The sequence below is a fragment of the Oenanthe melanoleuca genome, chromosome 1A (assembly GCF_029582105.1).
Source record: "Oenanthe melanoleuca isolate GR-GAL-2019-014 chromosome 1A, OMel1.0, whole genome shotgun sequence".
Taxonomy (NCBI): Eukaryota; Metazoa; Chordata; class Aves; order Passeriformes; family Muscicapidae; genus Oenanthe; species Oenanthe melanoleuca.
The window spans coordinates 36,338,623-36,356,270 of record NC_079334.1 but is presented as its reverse complement, the minus strand read 5'-3'; the positions used below and the strand labels follow the sequence as shown (position 1 = coordinate 36,356,270).

General features: G+C 36.0%; 1 protein-coding gene across 3 annotated transcripts in view; it reads left to right on the top strand.

Moving 5' to 3' along the window:
• LGR5 (leucine rich repeat containing G protein-coupled receptor 5) overlaps positions 1-17,648 on the top strand; it is a 91,137-nt gene that overhangs the window by 29,870 nt on the left and 43,619 nt on the right. For all 3 annotated transcript variants that reach the window (XM_056516379.1, XM_056516378.1, XM_056516377.1), the window contains exon 2: positions 7,241-7,312. In XM_056516379.1, coding sequence (XP_056372354.1) covers positions 7,241-7,312 — 72 coding nt within the window. The remainder of the gene's footprint in view (positions 1-7,240; positions 7,313-17,648) is intronic.

Sequence of the window (17,648 nt, the reverse complement as noted above, 5' to 3'; positions counted from 1 at the left end):
GTGTCCAGTCATTCAGGGGAAGGAAAAAAAAAAAAAAAACAGAAGAAGAAGCAAAAAAGGTATTTTTGTCATTTATGTAGCAAATAGTTGTAAAAATAAGCAACATCTGGAGTGGCAGAAAATATTCTAAAACCAAGGGTTTCTTTTTCCCAGACTTGGTCACATCTAATAAATATTTCTTGTCAATTTAACTGTGCTGTTCTTCATCAAAATAAGATAAGCAGTACTTGATAAACAAGTAATGAAAAACACAATAAACATGCTGGTGGTTGTCTTCATAAATTACAATAAAAACTGATATTATTTTCCTGTTGTATATTGTTTCAGTATTTGAACAAGATTAATCATGTATGCAGTACTCATATAATCTGTTTGAACTAGTGGAGCAGAAACAAGCAGTAACTCACAAAGTAAAAATGTACTAATGCACTCTGTGGGCACGGGCAGAAGAGGAATTCCATTCAGTCCTATTTTAACTGCCTCTGCTGCCTTCTGTGTTATAAAATACTCTTTAAGTTTTTTTAATATGTGAGTTAAGTACAGCAAATGATAGGAATGTTTTTGTAACTCACCCTGGTAATTATTCCTTAGCAAACTGAGTCTTCAGTCTCAAATGAACAGCCATGAATCAGCTTTGAAAGGAAATGGTTAATTTCATCTAGTGAGCATCATGAATATGGTATTAAAAAAACCAAAAAAATCAGAGAGCCAGAATCCTTTTACCTAAAATGATATGTCAGATACTTGTCAGATTAATTCAGCACTGGGTGTGTTTGATCTGATCTTTGATCTTTACTTTCTTTTTTTGACCCTAATTGTTTGCTCTGACCTGCTCCCTCTGCTGGAATCTTGGATAAACTGAATGGCAAAATTGTTTCCTGAAAAGATTAATCATGCACGTACTGTTTGCTTTACAAATGTTTTGCAGTCTAGATATAAGTAAGACTTTGATGGTTGTTTATATGGCAGAATTGCCTGTGTTCAGGAATAATACATGGTGTTTAAAATCACTCTGTTACAGAGCTCCTATGGTAATAAGCCAAATTTTGTGTCTCTGACATCAGAGGAGCTCAGTGACAGGTGTTGGGAGTGCAAAAGTCTGGCCAAAGCATTTTGTTCCTTTGTGTTGAATCCAGATGTCACCTATCAGCCTGGTTTGCCAGGATCCAGTGTTCCATGGGCCAATACACAACAGCACAGAAGAGATGTAGACAGAGCCCTCCTGGCCTTACTGGATCACCTCTGAGGCTTCCCTAAGTTCGAGGTGCTTGATCCTTACCATATCTACCTATTTACAATTGCAGTGGCTGGAACAAGCACCACTGGTGTGACTAGGGAAGGTGTGAGAGGGACAGAGGGAATACTGTCTGTTTACTGACATAAATCCCTGTGAGGTGTGCAGGCACACAGGCTCACTGCAGTGACCACACCATGTCATTTGCTTTTTGCAGGGCATGTTTTAATACAAAGGAGTTGAGTCTCTGGAAAGAGTGAGCTTCAATGTCAAGTAACAAAAATTTTCTATAACAAATGTGCAACAAGCACATTTAGCCTTACACCCCTTCCAGGTAAACCTGTTGCATGGGATCTGTTGTTGTTAATTTGCTATTGCAAGTAATATTGCATAGGATAATGAATTTTTAAATACTTAATAATAGCATTTTTCATTATCAATATGCAGAAGGGCAGAAATATACATGCTTTTGCCATTTGTTATTTACCTTTAAACCTTGAAAGTGAGATTTCCTAATCTGTGTGATGTCTATAATGGCTCTCTCTACTGCTTCTTCCTGCTAACCTACTACTTTTTCTTCCAGTAGATTTTTCCAAATACAAAGATGTACTCTTGAAAGGTGAATCATTTAGTGGAAATTCCTATTTAATCACAGTTTACTATAGGATCCTTCACAGAATCACAGATGAAGTTTGAATCTAGTTATGAGAAGAAGTGCTATGGTTTAATTGTCAGAAAACATTTAGAATGCTTGTTTATGCATGCTCATACTCTGCCCTGTGCTGTTCTGCATAGGTGTATTAAACATGCAAATACATGACTAGCAATTTTCATGTTGACTTCGAAAGATAATGTAATCTAGGAACATTAAAATGAAAATATGGTCTTTTTTTCTTAGTCTATTGACAGCTTGTGTGCTGTACTTTAGTAAATTGTTGTAAATGCCATGACTGGACAGTCTGATCTAATGAGAAGAGTGCTGGACCACTCATCATCAGTGTCGTTTTCCTCTGTGTTGTATAAACATCTGTTTGTCTGTGAACATGTCACTTATCCATTTGGTGTCTTAGTTTCCTTTCTGCAAAATGATAGTAATTATTATTCTATTTATTTATTGATACCCTCAAATGAAAACAGCTGTAGTAATTTATTTGTAAGAAAAGGGAACTTCTATTATTACAGTGATGGCAAATCTCCTTAATGTAGCATATGAAGATGTTTTCCATAAAGGATGAAGCACTTGCATTAGTAGATGGTATGCAGTTAATAACCAATATATTCTTCCATTGTGCAGTGGAGCTAATACCAGCTGTATTCTGCCAGTACTAGAAACAAGAGTGCTGTGTTAAAAAGATAGGCAGAGCAAAGGAAGAGCAGAAGTAGGATTCACCTGTTTTCATTATTTTGTGTTACAAACAGGTTGCAACTATTTATAAAATAGGCTACAAAATTAATTTTACTTAATATTGGATTATCGTATTGGACCAGGAATGGATAGACAAGTTTGTACCATTCAATATAATAGACATTTAGCCTAGTAGAAGTATTGCAGTATCCCTAGGCACAGTTTTGTTCTCCTTTAAAAGACATAAATATAACATGAAAAAAGTGATCTTCCAAGATGAATAGTCACTGGAACATCTCTTGTAATAACAGTTAATAAAAGATTAGTAATGTGGCCTGCAGACTCGTCTATTATATGTTAAGAACTAGTTCACTTAACTTGTTTTACTGGCTTTCTGGAATTCATTGTGAAGTACTCATTTTAAGGTGGTAACTGGATGTTTTTTCAGTGTGTTTATGCACAGACAATAAAACTGGGGGAAACAAAGACCTGTCGTGTTTGCCTTCCTGGATGCTGTTTTGCAAATGCTCAAAATTTTGCTCATCTACTCACCCAGAGAAAAAAACAGATGGATGCATGGTGCAGTTTTCAATATTTTCTGGTCTTCAAAGATTTAATCAGATTCCTTTAACAAGCTGTCAGAAACACTGCATGGTGATTGATTGGCATAGAGTATAAATAAGATGTCATTATAATGAGCTGTGTTGCCAATGTAGTCACTAAAGCAAAGCTTATCTTTTGAAAAGATGAAAGTTTTATTTGCTGGTATGTTGCTTTTATTGTCAGCAGCTGGAAACAGGCTGCAGGAATGGGAGGAGGGACAATGCATTCATCTCACAGTTCAAAATAACATATTACCATTTCAGTACAATATGGCAGCTCGTGGTGGTTTTCACCAAGGTAGATGTGGGACTATGGCTGTCTCTATTCAGAGCATTTGTAAATTAGGGGATACTCTTACCATATTGTTCCTACTGTCATCAGTGGGGTTTGTATGTGCTGTGACTCTGGGAGATGGGAGTAGTTCAGTTACACTGAGTTGTTTAAAGGCTTTCAGTATTCAAATAATTCTAAGTTTTTATCACTGGAGTTCGTAAGAGTCTACCAAGATTTGATACAATATCAGAACCATTCCACTGGGATAAAGTTCCAGTACCTTGATTTTAATATTTTTCAGCATTACAGTGCAAATGCAGATGTGGAAGCCAGCTTTCATCCCCTTCGCTTTCCTAGAGAGAGCAAATTGTTAATTTTTACAGTCCGGAACTGAAAGGAGAAATCAGAAAACCCATTTGGAGGGAAGAATCCATCATACATGCAGGACATAAGACATACCCACTGCAAATGTGATTAGTTTTCATAGTAAAACCCTAGAGTATACTACCTAGAGTGCACCTATATAACCCTAGAGTTTACCACCTAGCTGTTTCTGGCTGTTAGCTGTGCTTGATCTAGCTAATGGCTGTAAATCTCCTAGCCATGTCTTCTTGGCAGGATGGTCCAAAATGCTAGCAATCCAAACTGCTGAGAATCTCCTTTATTTGTCTCTAGGGCACTGTGAGGAATTCTATTCAGAAGCCCAAATTTTGCAGTATTGCTCACATGAGACCCAGTGAATATTGCATTGCATTAACTCCTTTTGTTTGTCTCACCTCTCTGAATATCCCCCCAGAAGTAACTTTGTGCCATGGCACTTCTCTCCCTTAGTCATTCCAGTGAACAAAAATTTAACTAAATTCATCTGTGGTAATTCTGAAACAAAAGAATATTCTGGAGCTAAAAACTGTGAGTACAGAGGAACTACTGCTTTGCCAGTGTAAGGGATGTGTGGTTTTTTAGGGAGAAATAATGTCACCTATTTAGCCAACTGGTACAGCTGGTAGAAGTAGAGAGTTTTGATTTCTGTGCCTGAAAATGTCTCAGTTTTTTCAACTGTGTCAGCTAGTCTCATCAAATACATTACCATCTCTCACTACCATTGTCTGCCTTATATTCTTAAACCCATACAGCTACAAGAATAGTATATTGCCAACATTGCCCTTTGTGTACATAGATATATGTAAATATAAGACAAGGAAAAAATATCCCAGGAAAAACCAGCAGTAAATTAGTTGCTGGTATGTTAATGGCTAATTTAAAAAGAGATTATTGAGCCAGTTTGGGAATATTTTCTGTTACCTCCACCATCCCTGGAAGTATTTAAAAGATGCATAGATGTGGCACTTAGGGACATGGTTTAGTGGTGAGCACATGGCAATGCTGGGCTAATGGTTGGACTGGATGATCTGAATGGTCTTTTCCAACCCAAACAATTCCATGATTCTGCGAAATGTGCATAAATAGTGTTTAGTAGTTTGGTTGCACAAAGACACCTCTGTACATTATGTTCCAAGAAAAGAATGGTGGAAAAAAAAGCAACCAGTCTAAAACAAGGAAATTATTTAACCTCTATGTTTAAAAAAGTTAGAAGTTGCTGTGGTGTACACTGGGAAAAAGGAGAGGTTCTCTTGCATCATATGATGTGGTACACATACTTTACCACGTGAGTGGAGTCCAAAAAGGAGACTAGGACATAGCAGGTCACTCTTGGCAAATCCACCTCTGGGATCTAAAGATGTTATTAAGGAAAATGCACTTATTGTTGATTTTCTCCTTGGGCATCAAAGCACATAATGAAAGCCACCTTCTCTTGTTCTAATCCTCTTAAGATATTAGGGTCTGGTCAGTAGGCTGCTTCTGACTGGTTAGTCATGGGGTCCTGTGAGTGATACAAGCAGACAAGTACTGCCTGCTAGTAACAGAAGTTAATATGCTAGAAAAGCAGACTTCAGGTTTGTCTCATCAGCCAGAGCATTGGTTAATGCTGGGTTCATAGAATGCCCTAAATACATGTGTATCTGAAGAGGAATCATTCCCATCTTCCACCAGGGCTGACTTTTTAAGTCTAAAATGTGATTTGGCATATTTTCAAAAACCCATTAAGACGTGTTGAAAATATCATAATCTAAATGATCTTGTTAAAATATTGGGTTTATCTTAATATTCAGTAGAATATCATTCACTACCTGGATGAGTTTTTCTTTTGCCACATAAATCCAAGTTTTTGTTCCTTTGCCAGAATAAATCCTTTGAGCCTTTATCAAAGTTAAAGGGCAATAACCTGCTAAACAGTATGAAAGAATTAGGTGATAAAGGGTTACAGTAAAAAATGAATTTAATAAGTGCACATTTCTCAAATTATACTTTGATTTTGAAGTGAATGCAGAAACCTTACTCAACAGTGATTTGATAATTGTTGTAAAGTATTAACACATTTCCTTTATTTCAAAATCTCTATGTGAAGTATGTTTTTAAATTATACATTTTAAAATTCACCAGAAGATCAAACATCTAAATTAACTATGCTGACTAAAAACATATATTCTGTAATGTGAAACAGACTGTGAGTAATAAGAACTAGATGGAGTAGGAATAGGATGCCTACCCACCAAAGTATAGATAACTTATTTACCTTGTAAGCTCTCAACAGCTGGAAGAAATAAAGTTATCTAAATAGAACCCAAAGTTGCTGGAAACTATAAGCACTGCTACGAATGCATAGATATGTTTAAATAGTGGGGAGTTTTAAATTACTGTATAAATTACTGTTTAAATTACTGTATACTGCATAAAATATGCAGGTCACTCCTTATTTTATTTTAAGAATCTCCAGAAATTTTGATACAGTTGTGTAAGCTGTATCTTCCACACCAAATTTTATTATGCAATTTGTTTACAGTCTTGGTGCTTAGTGAAAAGCAATTATAATGATACTGTAGGGCATGGGGAAGACAATGGAAAACAATGAAAAGGAAAGTTGAGAATAAAAGGGTATTATATGAAATTTAGTCTAAAACATAGCTTGAATGAGCTCTGACAGAGCTGATATGGCTGGTAGTTTCCTGTACCAGGAACTACCATGGAACCCCACCAGGAAGTGTGTTACAGAGCAGTATCACATTACACCCTTGTTTTATGGTTCATTTCACTTATTTAATGCAGTTTGAGTACCTGTAACAAAAGAGCATTCAAAAAGGGAATGTTTATTATTTGAAAGTATGTCATTTCTATAGGTGGAGTTGGGTTTTGGGGACACCTGATGTGCCTGTGTTGAGGCAAGGCAGATCAGTATGCCCATGCAACAAGCTGCATGGCAAAAGCAAAGCATTTCCATATTCATGAAATTTTAAGGATTATGCAGATAGTTTGTATCACTTTGCTTTTGCCTGTCTACTTTAGTAAACCAAGTGTACTACAGTGCTACAACAACAAAAATCATAGTAATTTTCCTTTACTACTCCAAGTAAATTTTAATATAGTACAGTGGTTTATTAAAATTATGTCGACTTGAAGTGTTGTTCAGTGTTCCAGCTGATTTATAGAGCGTGATAAAACATTCCAAAATCTCTGGAAATGAGGAACATGCTGCAGCCTGTATTGGTTTGACAAAGCTGTGCTCGTACGAAAAAGGAATGTTTAATGTGCTAAGCAGATAATGATTCATCAATTCTGGCAGAGGAACTAATTTTTATTAATGTAGTACTTAAAAATGTGTGGAATGAACAGCTGGATGCCACAGTTGTGGCATGCTGTATTAAGTCTCTGTCTGTTTTCCCCTACAGTGATCTCAGTATGAACAACATTACTAAGCTGCCCTCAAACCCTGTGCACAATCTCCGCTTCCTGGAAGAGCTGTAAGTATCATTGTACCCTTGATGGGCATAGTCAGCACTAGACACATTCCTGTGTTTGTCTCTCATACTTACTGTGGGAACCAGATAAAACAGTGCAGGAAGGCTGTCAGCCTGACACTTTTGGCACATGCGGAAACACTTAGCTGAAAAAAACCAATTGCTTGTGATTCTAGAAATGAACTTATAAAAGAGTTACCATGAGGCTACAACTTCTTTAAGCAGATACAGAGCCAAACAAATTAAAATTTTTAAACAAGGACTGTTTAAAAGAGCTGGATTGCTTTTTGGAAATAGTTAAGCAGCAGGATATTAAAAGTTTGAATACTGGCTCATGTTTATTAAAATCCCAAGTAAAGCTGTAATCAAAACCAAAACCTGCTGCCTTGTTCTGCCAGTGTCAAGGACAATTGAGTCCACATTTCATAGCATGGAGGCTTCTTGTCCTAATCACTTTTAATTACTGTTTCCTTACTCTTAAACCTAGCATCCCTGAAGGCTGACTGTAGAGTGCAGAATCCTGAAAAAGCTTAGTTACGCTATCTACTACATTCACCGTGGGGAAAAGCGCATTGCGAAAACTAGCTGATCAAGCACAACATCAAAAGAGGAATGTTGGCTTGAAGTGATGGTGAACTAACCAAAAGTGAAAAGTATTGTGCATTCATGAGACCTGGATTTGGCAGTGACTCTAGTTATAATGGCCCAGGCTTAAAAGAAAATTTGGGTTTCTGAGGAGAGATGGAGACTCTATAACTGATGCACCATAGATCTTGTGGAAAAAGGTTGGCGCCTGTATTTGCATGAGTACCTCTAAGTATTGATTAAAAGTCTTTTATGAAATGTGGCTTTTAAGTTTTTAGAACTGAAAATCTCCTTTTTTTTATTAGCATGCTTAGCTGCTAACTTGCCATAAAACCCGTGTAAGATATGGCAAGTAATGGTGCTACCCTTCTTGCAAAGATATGGTCTGTTTTAAGCTGTGAAATGTGTTCAGTCCTCTGCAATTTAAGTGGGTATTGTACTAACAATTACAGTCCTTGTTAACACTCAGTTGAATTTTGTCACCTGATCTTTCTAGCCAGCATCTACCAAAAAAAAAACCCAAAAAACAAACAAGCAAACAAAAAACCAAACAAAAACAAGAACAAAAAAACCAAACCAAACAAAAAAATTAAAACCATTTTGTATGCTAACTTCAGACAATACTCAATTTGCAAGCAGGTTTTCCTTTCCTGTCTTATTTTTATTACTCTCAGCACTTCTATTTGGAAAGCTTTATTTAAGCTTTTATACCTTTACTTACTCCTTTTCTTTGGTTATCAGTATCTGTCTTGCCATTTCTGCAACTTTCAAATAATGTAACAAACAGATACATAACACAGAGGGATGTCACACACCCAGGTTTTAACAATATTCAGTGCATGTGGAGTGAATCATGCCTCAAAGCCCCTGCTTGTGAAGATCTTCATCATGTTCACATTTGCTTGTCCAATCTCCTGTCAATTGTAATAACCTACTAAAACCTTCCAACCCAATTGCTCTCCGGCCATTAATGGAAAGAATTTAAAGAAAAGTTTGGGCATTTTCTGGAAGGAAATTCTAATACAGGCAGGTTACCTCCACTTTTCATTTTATGATTAGTTTACAGAATCACAGAATCTGTGGGGTTGGAAAAGACATTTGAGATCATCAAGTTCAACCTATGACCTTACACCACCTTATCAACTAAACCATGGCACTGAGTGCCACACCCAATCTTTTTTTAAACACCTCCGGAGATGATGACTCCACCTCCCTAGGCAGCTAAATGCCCCAAATTGTAAGACTTAAGTCAGTGCCTAAGAAACTGTTCTGTGGTGTATGTCACCTCCCTGATCAAGATCTTTCAAAGTGTTCTTGCCTTCTCCTTGTGCTGGGCTGCCTTTTCACTGGAAATATTAAACCTTTATTCTTACAAGCCTCTGCTCCAAATTAAGTAATTCCAGTCCTTCATTGCTGGAAGCACCAGCAAGGCATTAATTTTTTTACTATGTTTTGTTCTACATGTGCATGATCAACTCTTCCATTTGTTTCACGCACTTCTAGAGATAGAAATAGAAATAGAAATAGAAATAGAAATAGAAATAGAAATAGAAGACAATAACTTCTATTTCTCATTAATTTAATGTTGTTTCATGAAATCCTTCTAGTTTGTATTCACTTTAAAAATAAGCTTTAAAAACTGAAGCCTTGGAAGATGTCAGGCAGCTGATATAGGCAACATATTGTGCTGAGAGATTATTTGGTGTTCAGAGGCAAGCAATACAATTCAGCCTAGTATTACATAGAAAAAGGTATAGACAATGGAAAGGAAATTTTTTATTTTATTCAGTTTTAAAGTGGGGAGAGCAGCCATTGTAGTTCTCATGCTATTCTATACTAATTTTTGAGCAGTGATCATATATATGAAAATTATTTTTCCTATCCAGGCATTGCCACTTGATTTTTTTTCTAGTCTACCTGAGAAATATCTGTTTTTTCTTTGTGTGACTCTGTTAAAAGGTACTCGAAAAACATAACTTCAGACATTTTTAGAATATGATTTTATGAGATCTTTACTAAAGCAATGTTTCATAAAATTAAAATCCATCTTAGAAATGTCACTGATCTTTGAAGCACACAACAGCAGGAGCTTGAAATGCAGCTTTTAGGGTTTTTCTAGGGTTGAAAAAAGTCTTACTAATCCCTTTATTGGAGATCTGGCTCAAACATCTGATAAAAGCTCAAGACTGAACCACTGAATTTTAGCTTAGATGTTACATCCTCAATGCCTGATTTGGCAATACTGTTAAGTGATTACCCTGAAAGAACTGAGGTTTTGTTAAAACAGTTGAACTAATTGTTTTGATTCCAAAGCAGTGGCCTGTAAGACAGGTCTGTTTAGCCAGTTCTGACCTTCCAGGCTGAATCTGATCCACTTTTATAGCCAAGGTTAGACACCTCTGAGACATGCAGCATTCTTGCAAACCTGATGATCATGACTGGTTCTTATTCTTAACCAAAGACTATGATCACTGAAGTAAAGCATATTGAAAGTGTGCTTGAGGTACTTGTTCCTCTGAAAATTTTGGAAAATGTTGAAGACTTGGGTCTTTTTAACTCTGAAAAAAATTAATTCTGGGCAAAATCTTTTATTTGTGAAAATGATGGGCCTTTCAGATTTAATTTTCTCTTAAAGCATATATGACAGAACTCCCACCAAGAAAGAAGTGTTTCAGCTGCTTGATTATCAGCAAATTGCTCTGCATGAACTTGTACAGCACTGTTAAGTCAAATTCTTCATTATAAATTCAAAATAACTGCAGATATTTATCAGTCTGACCGAATCCAAGACTCATTCTCATGTGGATTATTTCTAGACATATGTCATTATATAGGATGTGTAGAATGCCTGTTCAAATAGCACAGTGAAATAGAGTAATGCATGGAAAAAGGATTTTTTAAAAAATATAGAGTAGGACTCTTAACAGTTTTAGAGGCAACTACATCTGAGTGCAGACCTAACATTTAGTGATTAGTTACACTTCAAAGCAGTGCCTGAAACTATTTTATTTTATAAATTAATATTTCAATGAAATGTGAGGAAGAAAGCCAAAAATAATTTCAAATCATTTGAATCATACCTACCTACAAAATCTCTCCAACTAGATATATATCCACATATGTATTCATAAATGTATGCACAGACACCCACACATGCACATATGTACGGCTTGCATTTTAATTTTAAACACAGGAACATTCCACAGATATGTGAAGCTTCAAGTGATATTTAGTAAATTGCTATTTTTCAGCAACTTAAATTGGGTGTTTTAGTAAAACAGCAACGAAAGACCTTTGTATTACAATTACATTACTACAGAGCAGGACAGTCCAAAATTATCTCTCATCTACAAAATCAAGCAATGAAGTCATCCCAAATTATTTGCACTCTGCATACAAGTACAAGAATGTTTTCTGACACACGTGGCTATTTTAAAATAATCTTAAAATCAAATATCTAAAAAGTATTTTAGATTAATCTTGTCATTATTGTTGTGGTCTCTGAGGCAAAAGTGCCTGTAAAAGTACAATTTACTGTAATACGGAAGTGCAAAATTTCAGATACAATACATAAGAGATGTATTATGTGAATCTTACAATGACTTGTGTTGAAATCTCTTTATACTCCAAAAGTGGCCAAGAAGCCACTGTATATGTGAAAATGAAGCCCTAAATTACCAGGCATGATCCACTATGGGCTAGTTTTTTTGTTTTTTCTTTTTACTTCTCCCTCTGTTTGCTCTTTCTTGCTGCGAAGAATTTTTCAATGGGAATTTGGTTATGGGTTAATGGGAATTAGGTGGTTTTTTCCCCACTGATTCTTGAGTCGTGGGGCTGAGATCTGTGGTCATGTAAATTTTTGAAAACTGGGATCATTTGCTCTTGGAGTCCTGTGCAGTCTTTATTTTTGTACTGGTGTAGGCATATTGTGACTAGCATTGAAAACAGATTCTGTACTTTTAACTGTAACATAAACTGGTAGAAAACATGAAAATGTTGCAGCCATAGTCCAAAACTTTTGAGAAAGTGGGGGATTCATGTAATTTGCTTCAACAATCTTGGAACATTATCATTAAATACTAAATATTTCTTAAAGGTTAATCTGCATAATTTTAAAAATCTCTAAGGCAAGAGTAAAATTGCTGGCAACTGTCATGCAGAACTAAAATAAAAACAGCGTATCATCTAGTGGTCTCAAACTGTCCACACATTCCAATGTCATTTCAATACTAGTTTTACAGTTCTTGCACAGCAGGGCTTAGTGGAGCTGGTCCTGGTGGAAATTAGCTTGTGTCACCTCCATCAGCTAAAGTTGCAAGAACTGCCACTGTTAAATGACTTGTGATGCCCTAGATAATTTCAGAGTGGTGCACAATCTAACACCTAAGTTGTGAATTCAGTTTCTTCATATCAATTGCAAATTTGGTTTCTTCACCTCGTGTGTGCATCCATGTGGATCAGACTGTGTCACTGTGTTCAATACATGGTGTTTGTCACCAGCCCAGCAAATGGCCCACGGCACACTCTAAATTCTGTTGCTGCAAGACAGATTTTGTTGATACCTGAGGACTATAGTTTCCCAGCTTTGCTTTAAGAAAGAGCTGCATGCAAAGTCCTGACAGAGGGAAGTGCACCAGTTGCCTTGAAATATGTTGGTAAAAACAGTAAGAAGATGTTTACCTGGTTAATCAGTTGGAAACAATGACAATGGTTTTCCCCCCCAGTTTTTGCATGCACAGTTTAGGTTTACTGGAAAAGAACAAACCCAAGCATAGAAGATTCCCATTGTATGAGCTAACAACTTGTAACCTTTACTTTCACAAAACAAGGGCCCTGGTGTTCTGGAGCTCTCACTGGCTCTGATGCTGTCCCTTTGATGCCCCCAAAGTGAGTAACAACAAAGAACTCGCCCATGTGGATGTGTCAGCCTGACATCCTCCAAACTCCTCTTTTGGCCATCTTATCAAGAATAAAAGAGGGAGAGAGAAAAACAACAGAGCAAATGCCTTACTAAATCAGAGCTGCTTGCATTGCTTGTTGAATAGCTTGTGCTGACAGATAATTATTCTGAAAATGTTAATGCAAATTCCATGGGGCAACCTTGACACTGGAACTGCTGTTCATCTGTGGGGTAAAGAGGAAGAAGGTGAGAATGGTGGGGCAGGAAAAAGATAAAAGAAAACTGAAAATATTCAGATATGCTTGCAAGCAGGAGCAATAAGTGTTCTTGTTTGATATCCAAGAGACCTTGTCAGTGCTGCTGCTTTACTCTTATTGAATGTCTGTTGAAGTTTGGTTTTGGCTTGTAGCTTATAAATGCTTTCTGGTACTTGTAATTTATTATCCAGCAGTATTCATTAGGAACTGGTTTAGAACATCAAAAAGAGTCATTGGAAGTGCTTTTTGTGTTTTGCGATCAATACAGATAGTGACATTACACTTAATTAAACTGAGGTGAAGTGTGCTATCTGCAGATCCTGAGGCAGGATTTTAATTTAAGTCTTACACATTCTGTGTGTACTGCAGTAGCAACTATGCAGAAATAATTTCCTTTTTTTTGTCAGTGGAAGTTCATCCTGTTTGCAGACTGCTTAATTTCAGTGCAGTGAGAACTTTTGGGCCAGTTTTTTTCACTTGCTTAGGATGATGGATAAGGAATTCAGAACACATCACATATATATCAAATAGGTTCTAAAGCACAGTAGAACTAAATTCTTCCTTCTAAGTTGTTTTTTGAATTTCCTAAAAGGAGTAGCCATAATTCCTCCAGTAATTCATTGCTGTTGCCTTATTGAACCACACAGAAAACAGGAGCAATCTAAAAACGTGGTCCTACACAATTTGTGTTCTTTGCCTATCACACTGAAATGACTCAACAGCTAACACATTTTTTATTATTTTCAGTTTGATCACACTGTGTGGTGTTTCACTATACTTCAGCCAGTCCCTGCTATTAATGACTATTATTTCCTGCCTTTTCTGATGATTCTGACACTACTGGGATAAAAAAAAACAAAACAGCATCAGAAGTGTAAATGACACTTGGGAGACCCAGCCTAGGAAATATTGTGTATATGATCCACTGTTTATTGCTTCATCTTGCTGTAACATTTAAATACTGAGAAAGAGATTTTAACAATTTTAAGACCATTCTGAGAGTTGTGATTTGGTGGCAGCATTCTTCAAACACAGAAGTAGTGCCTCTTAATGATTGTATCTATGGGATCCACTGCTGGGAATCAGTGTGGGATGTCCTGGCTGATGCTGGAGTCCCTCCAGAGAGTTGTCCTTGCTGCAATTGGGAGGCAGGATACCTGTTCAGCAGAAGGACCAGCTTGTTGTCAGCACTGGCTAGGGACAGCCTCACAAAGGAAGAGATCAGTTGTCTTTAGCAGTGATTGGATCACAGCCATGCCAGATGCAGAAAGAGTCTGTGCCTTTTATAAGTGGAGAAAGAAACAGTATGTTTTGAACCATATTCTAAACTGACAAAAATCTATGATCTATTTCATCAAAGCCAGTTCAAGATCAAATACACACTGATTTCATTCCAACTGCTTTAGGTCTGTTGGAGTTATTCCAGTTTACACCCTATGAGAATTTGGCATAAGCATTTTAAAAGGCAATTAGGCCCTAAAGCAAGAGCAAACTGTGTTATATTTGAATTTCCAACTAAACTGTAAGTAGCAATAAATGTAACATACAGCACAATTATGACTTGCACACTCTCCTACCCTTATTTAAAGAAAGGAGAATGTTTTCTTCTTTGATCTCTCTAAGCATCAAATTTTTTAATAGATCATGTGACTCACATTTCTTTTTATATTACTGTAATTTTATAGTTTTAACTAACATGACAGATTGAAATATAAAAAGAGAACTAAAATACAGACTAACATTTAAATTTAAAGTAATTCTTAAAAAACTTCTTGAAATATGTGCTGATATCACCCATGAATTATTAACATTATAATTAATTGCCCATTAATTCATACATTTCTATTGCATTGGCCTGAGAATAATCATTAATACACATAAAATTAAACTCTTATCTCAAAACTTAAACTCTTATCTCAAAACTTTAGATGACTTTGGTTAAGAGCTGTATGAATATTCATATTGTCAAAGCTTTTTTGATGTAAGTAGCAGTTCATGTTACCTATTTATTGATAAGCTGAAGAGAATTAGAAATAAAAATACATAAATTATATACTGGCTATATATAAGTGGACTAAATACATGTGTAGTTTTGTGCTTGTGTACTTTCGACAAAGTTTCACAGGGAACAAAATTGAGACAAAAAGATTCAAGAGTGGTAAATTCTTCCTTGAACAAAGGCAAGTTCTTATACCAGAAAAGTTGTTCAAGAAAAACATTTGTTTTCTTGTTATACTTCCATGTTGACCCTCCCCAAATAGCCCTTTCCTCCACTGGAAATTGGGGTAGTAGGTTTAGGATTGATAGTAGTGTTATTGGTGCAGCTCCTCAGAGAGAAGTAAATTGCTGGCAAACATGATACTGTGGCAGGATGCAAATGAGAGCTCCATTTCTACTTGTGTCAGCACAAATTTTTCCCCAGACTTCAATGAGACTGATATTTCACCATGGATCTTTATCAGGTATCCAGAACAATTACGGCAGTTGGAAGAGGCAGATCAGGCTTTTAAAAAAGAAGTTTCAAATTACAAAGAGAGTTTCTTATCTGTACACAAGGTATAAAGGACACAGTCAATGATTATATTAATTCTTATGGAATTTTCTACATACTAGTGTTTTAGCAGCTAATTCAGGAAGGTACTGCACACAGCAGAACAGTCCCATCTTTTGGGGTTTTTCACCATCTCGGGTCTACTGAAGTTTCAATTTATGTTCACAAAAAGCATGTTCTTCTGTGTGATTTCTTTTCAATTTTGTGTCTGGAGAGGTTGTTAGCTGTGGCATATAATGGAGTAAATAATTAATAGAACATCTGTTTTCCAAGAAAACATACAAATATAAAACTGACTGGATTGTGACTCTGTTGATATTAACCTAGTCATATATATAGATATAGATACAGAAAGAGATATATAGATATAACCATACACATGATATCTAGATATAAACATATACATGATAGCATTGTCTTAGCATGTGCAGTCTTTACTCTCATTCCTTAAATAAAATCAGCAAACCAATTAGTGAACGGAAGTAAAATGCAGAATCAGAGACATACAGAAAGGATTCCAGCTCACAGAATTATTCTTGTAGAAATCCCTCTGTGCTTTTGCACAGCTGAAGAACAATTTCAGATTGCACTCACAATTCTATTCTGTATAGTATATTGCACTACATGGGACCTGATCAAATATAATGCAACACAAGTGATGCAATGGTATATAACCTAATCTGTATTAAAGGGCATGCACTGGCATTAGTCTAGAAACACTGAGTCAGTATGGTATTCATACCATAGTTTACTGACAAATACTAAGAGTCAAATATATTTATCAGAAATTACAGTGTAATGAATTTCTACTTAATTGTATGTTCTGAAATATAATTACAACAGTTCCACTGCATATTCACTTTGTAGTAGTGTAGCTTGACTCCTTTTACATTATATATTCCCATTATATGTTGAGTCACACTGAGATCTGGTGTCATCTATTCTATGTTTCAGCACCTTGCAATATTTGATAAATAACTTGTCCCAGAAAATTCCATTGTGCTAATCCTATTAGAACACAGCATGAATATTGATCAATGTAAACATATGCTTTTTCCCAAGGAGTCAGTTACCTCTCTTTCATGTCTTTTCTTTAGTTTTGGTACTACTAGATTTGGAAATAGACTTCACAGATGCTTGATCAGCATTTGCTGAACTAGATCTTACTTAAGCAGAGAAGGAAAGCAGCCACTACTAATATTGTACTGTTACTGTCTTCTGCAGACTAAGTAGCTGGATTAGATTTCCTACAGGTTCTTACAGTTAGTGGAAATGTGTTTTCTTTATTAAATGCCTCAGGTTTTTATCTGTAAAGAAGACTTTTTAGTATTTCAAGTTCACCTTCATCCCAACAGTTATAGAGGAGATGCTGGGTACCAGGTAAGGTTTGTCCTGGTCCAAAAAACATCCACAGAAAAAGCTGGTTTGAGTTGGCAAAGAAAAATTATTGTGCTAGAAATGTAAAGTGGGGACCACTCAAAGGAGAGCCAGACACCTTTTCTTAGATCTGACCACAGGCCATGAACATGACCTGCAGCACTACAGCTATTCCAGCAGTGAGCACTGACTGCCAGTGCAGCTCAGTGGAAATTAAAGATATTTTATAAATTACTGTAATATAAAAGGATGGAGGCCACTTGCTTTTCTCTCTGCTCATTTATTTTATGTCTTTTAGAAAGAAACTTGCAGTAGTATAAAAAACTGTGCCTAAGGCAAAAGTATCCTGACTCCAAGCATAGCAAGTAACAAGTGCTGAAGGAGATGTGGTGGCTCTTCTCTGTAAACTTTTCCAGCCCCATTAATTTGCAGGATTATTCAAAGCAGTGCGAGTAAAATCCAAATCTAAAACAACATATGGCGAAAAATAGGCTCCTTTTTTGATTACTTTTTCATTAAAGAGTTGTGATATATTTAAGCCTGAATGTACTTAATGAGATATTGCTAATATGAGAGGTTTTTAAACTAATGTCAGAAATGCTTAAAATAAAAGAACTTTTTACAATAGATATTCAAAATTTTCAAACATTAGAAGTCTTCTATTTGGTT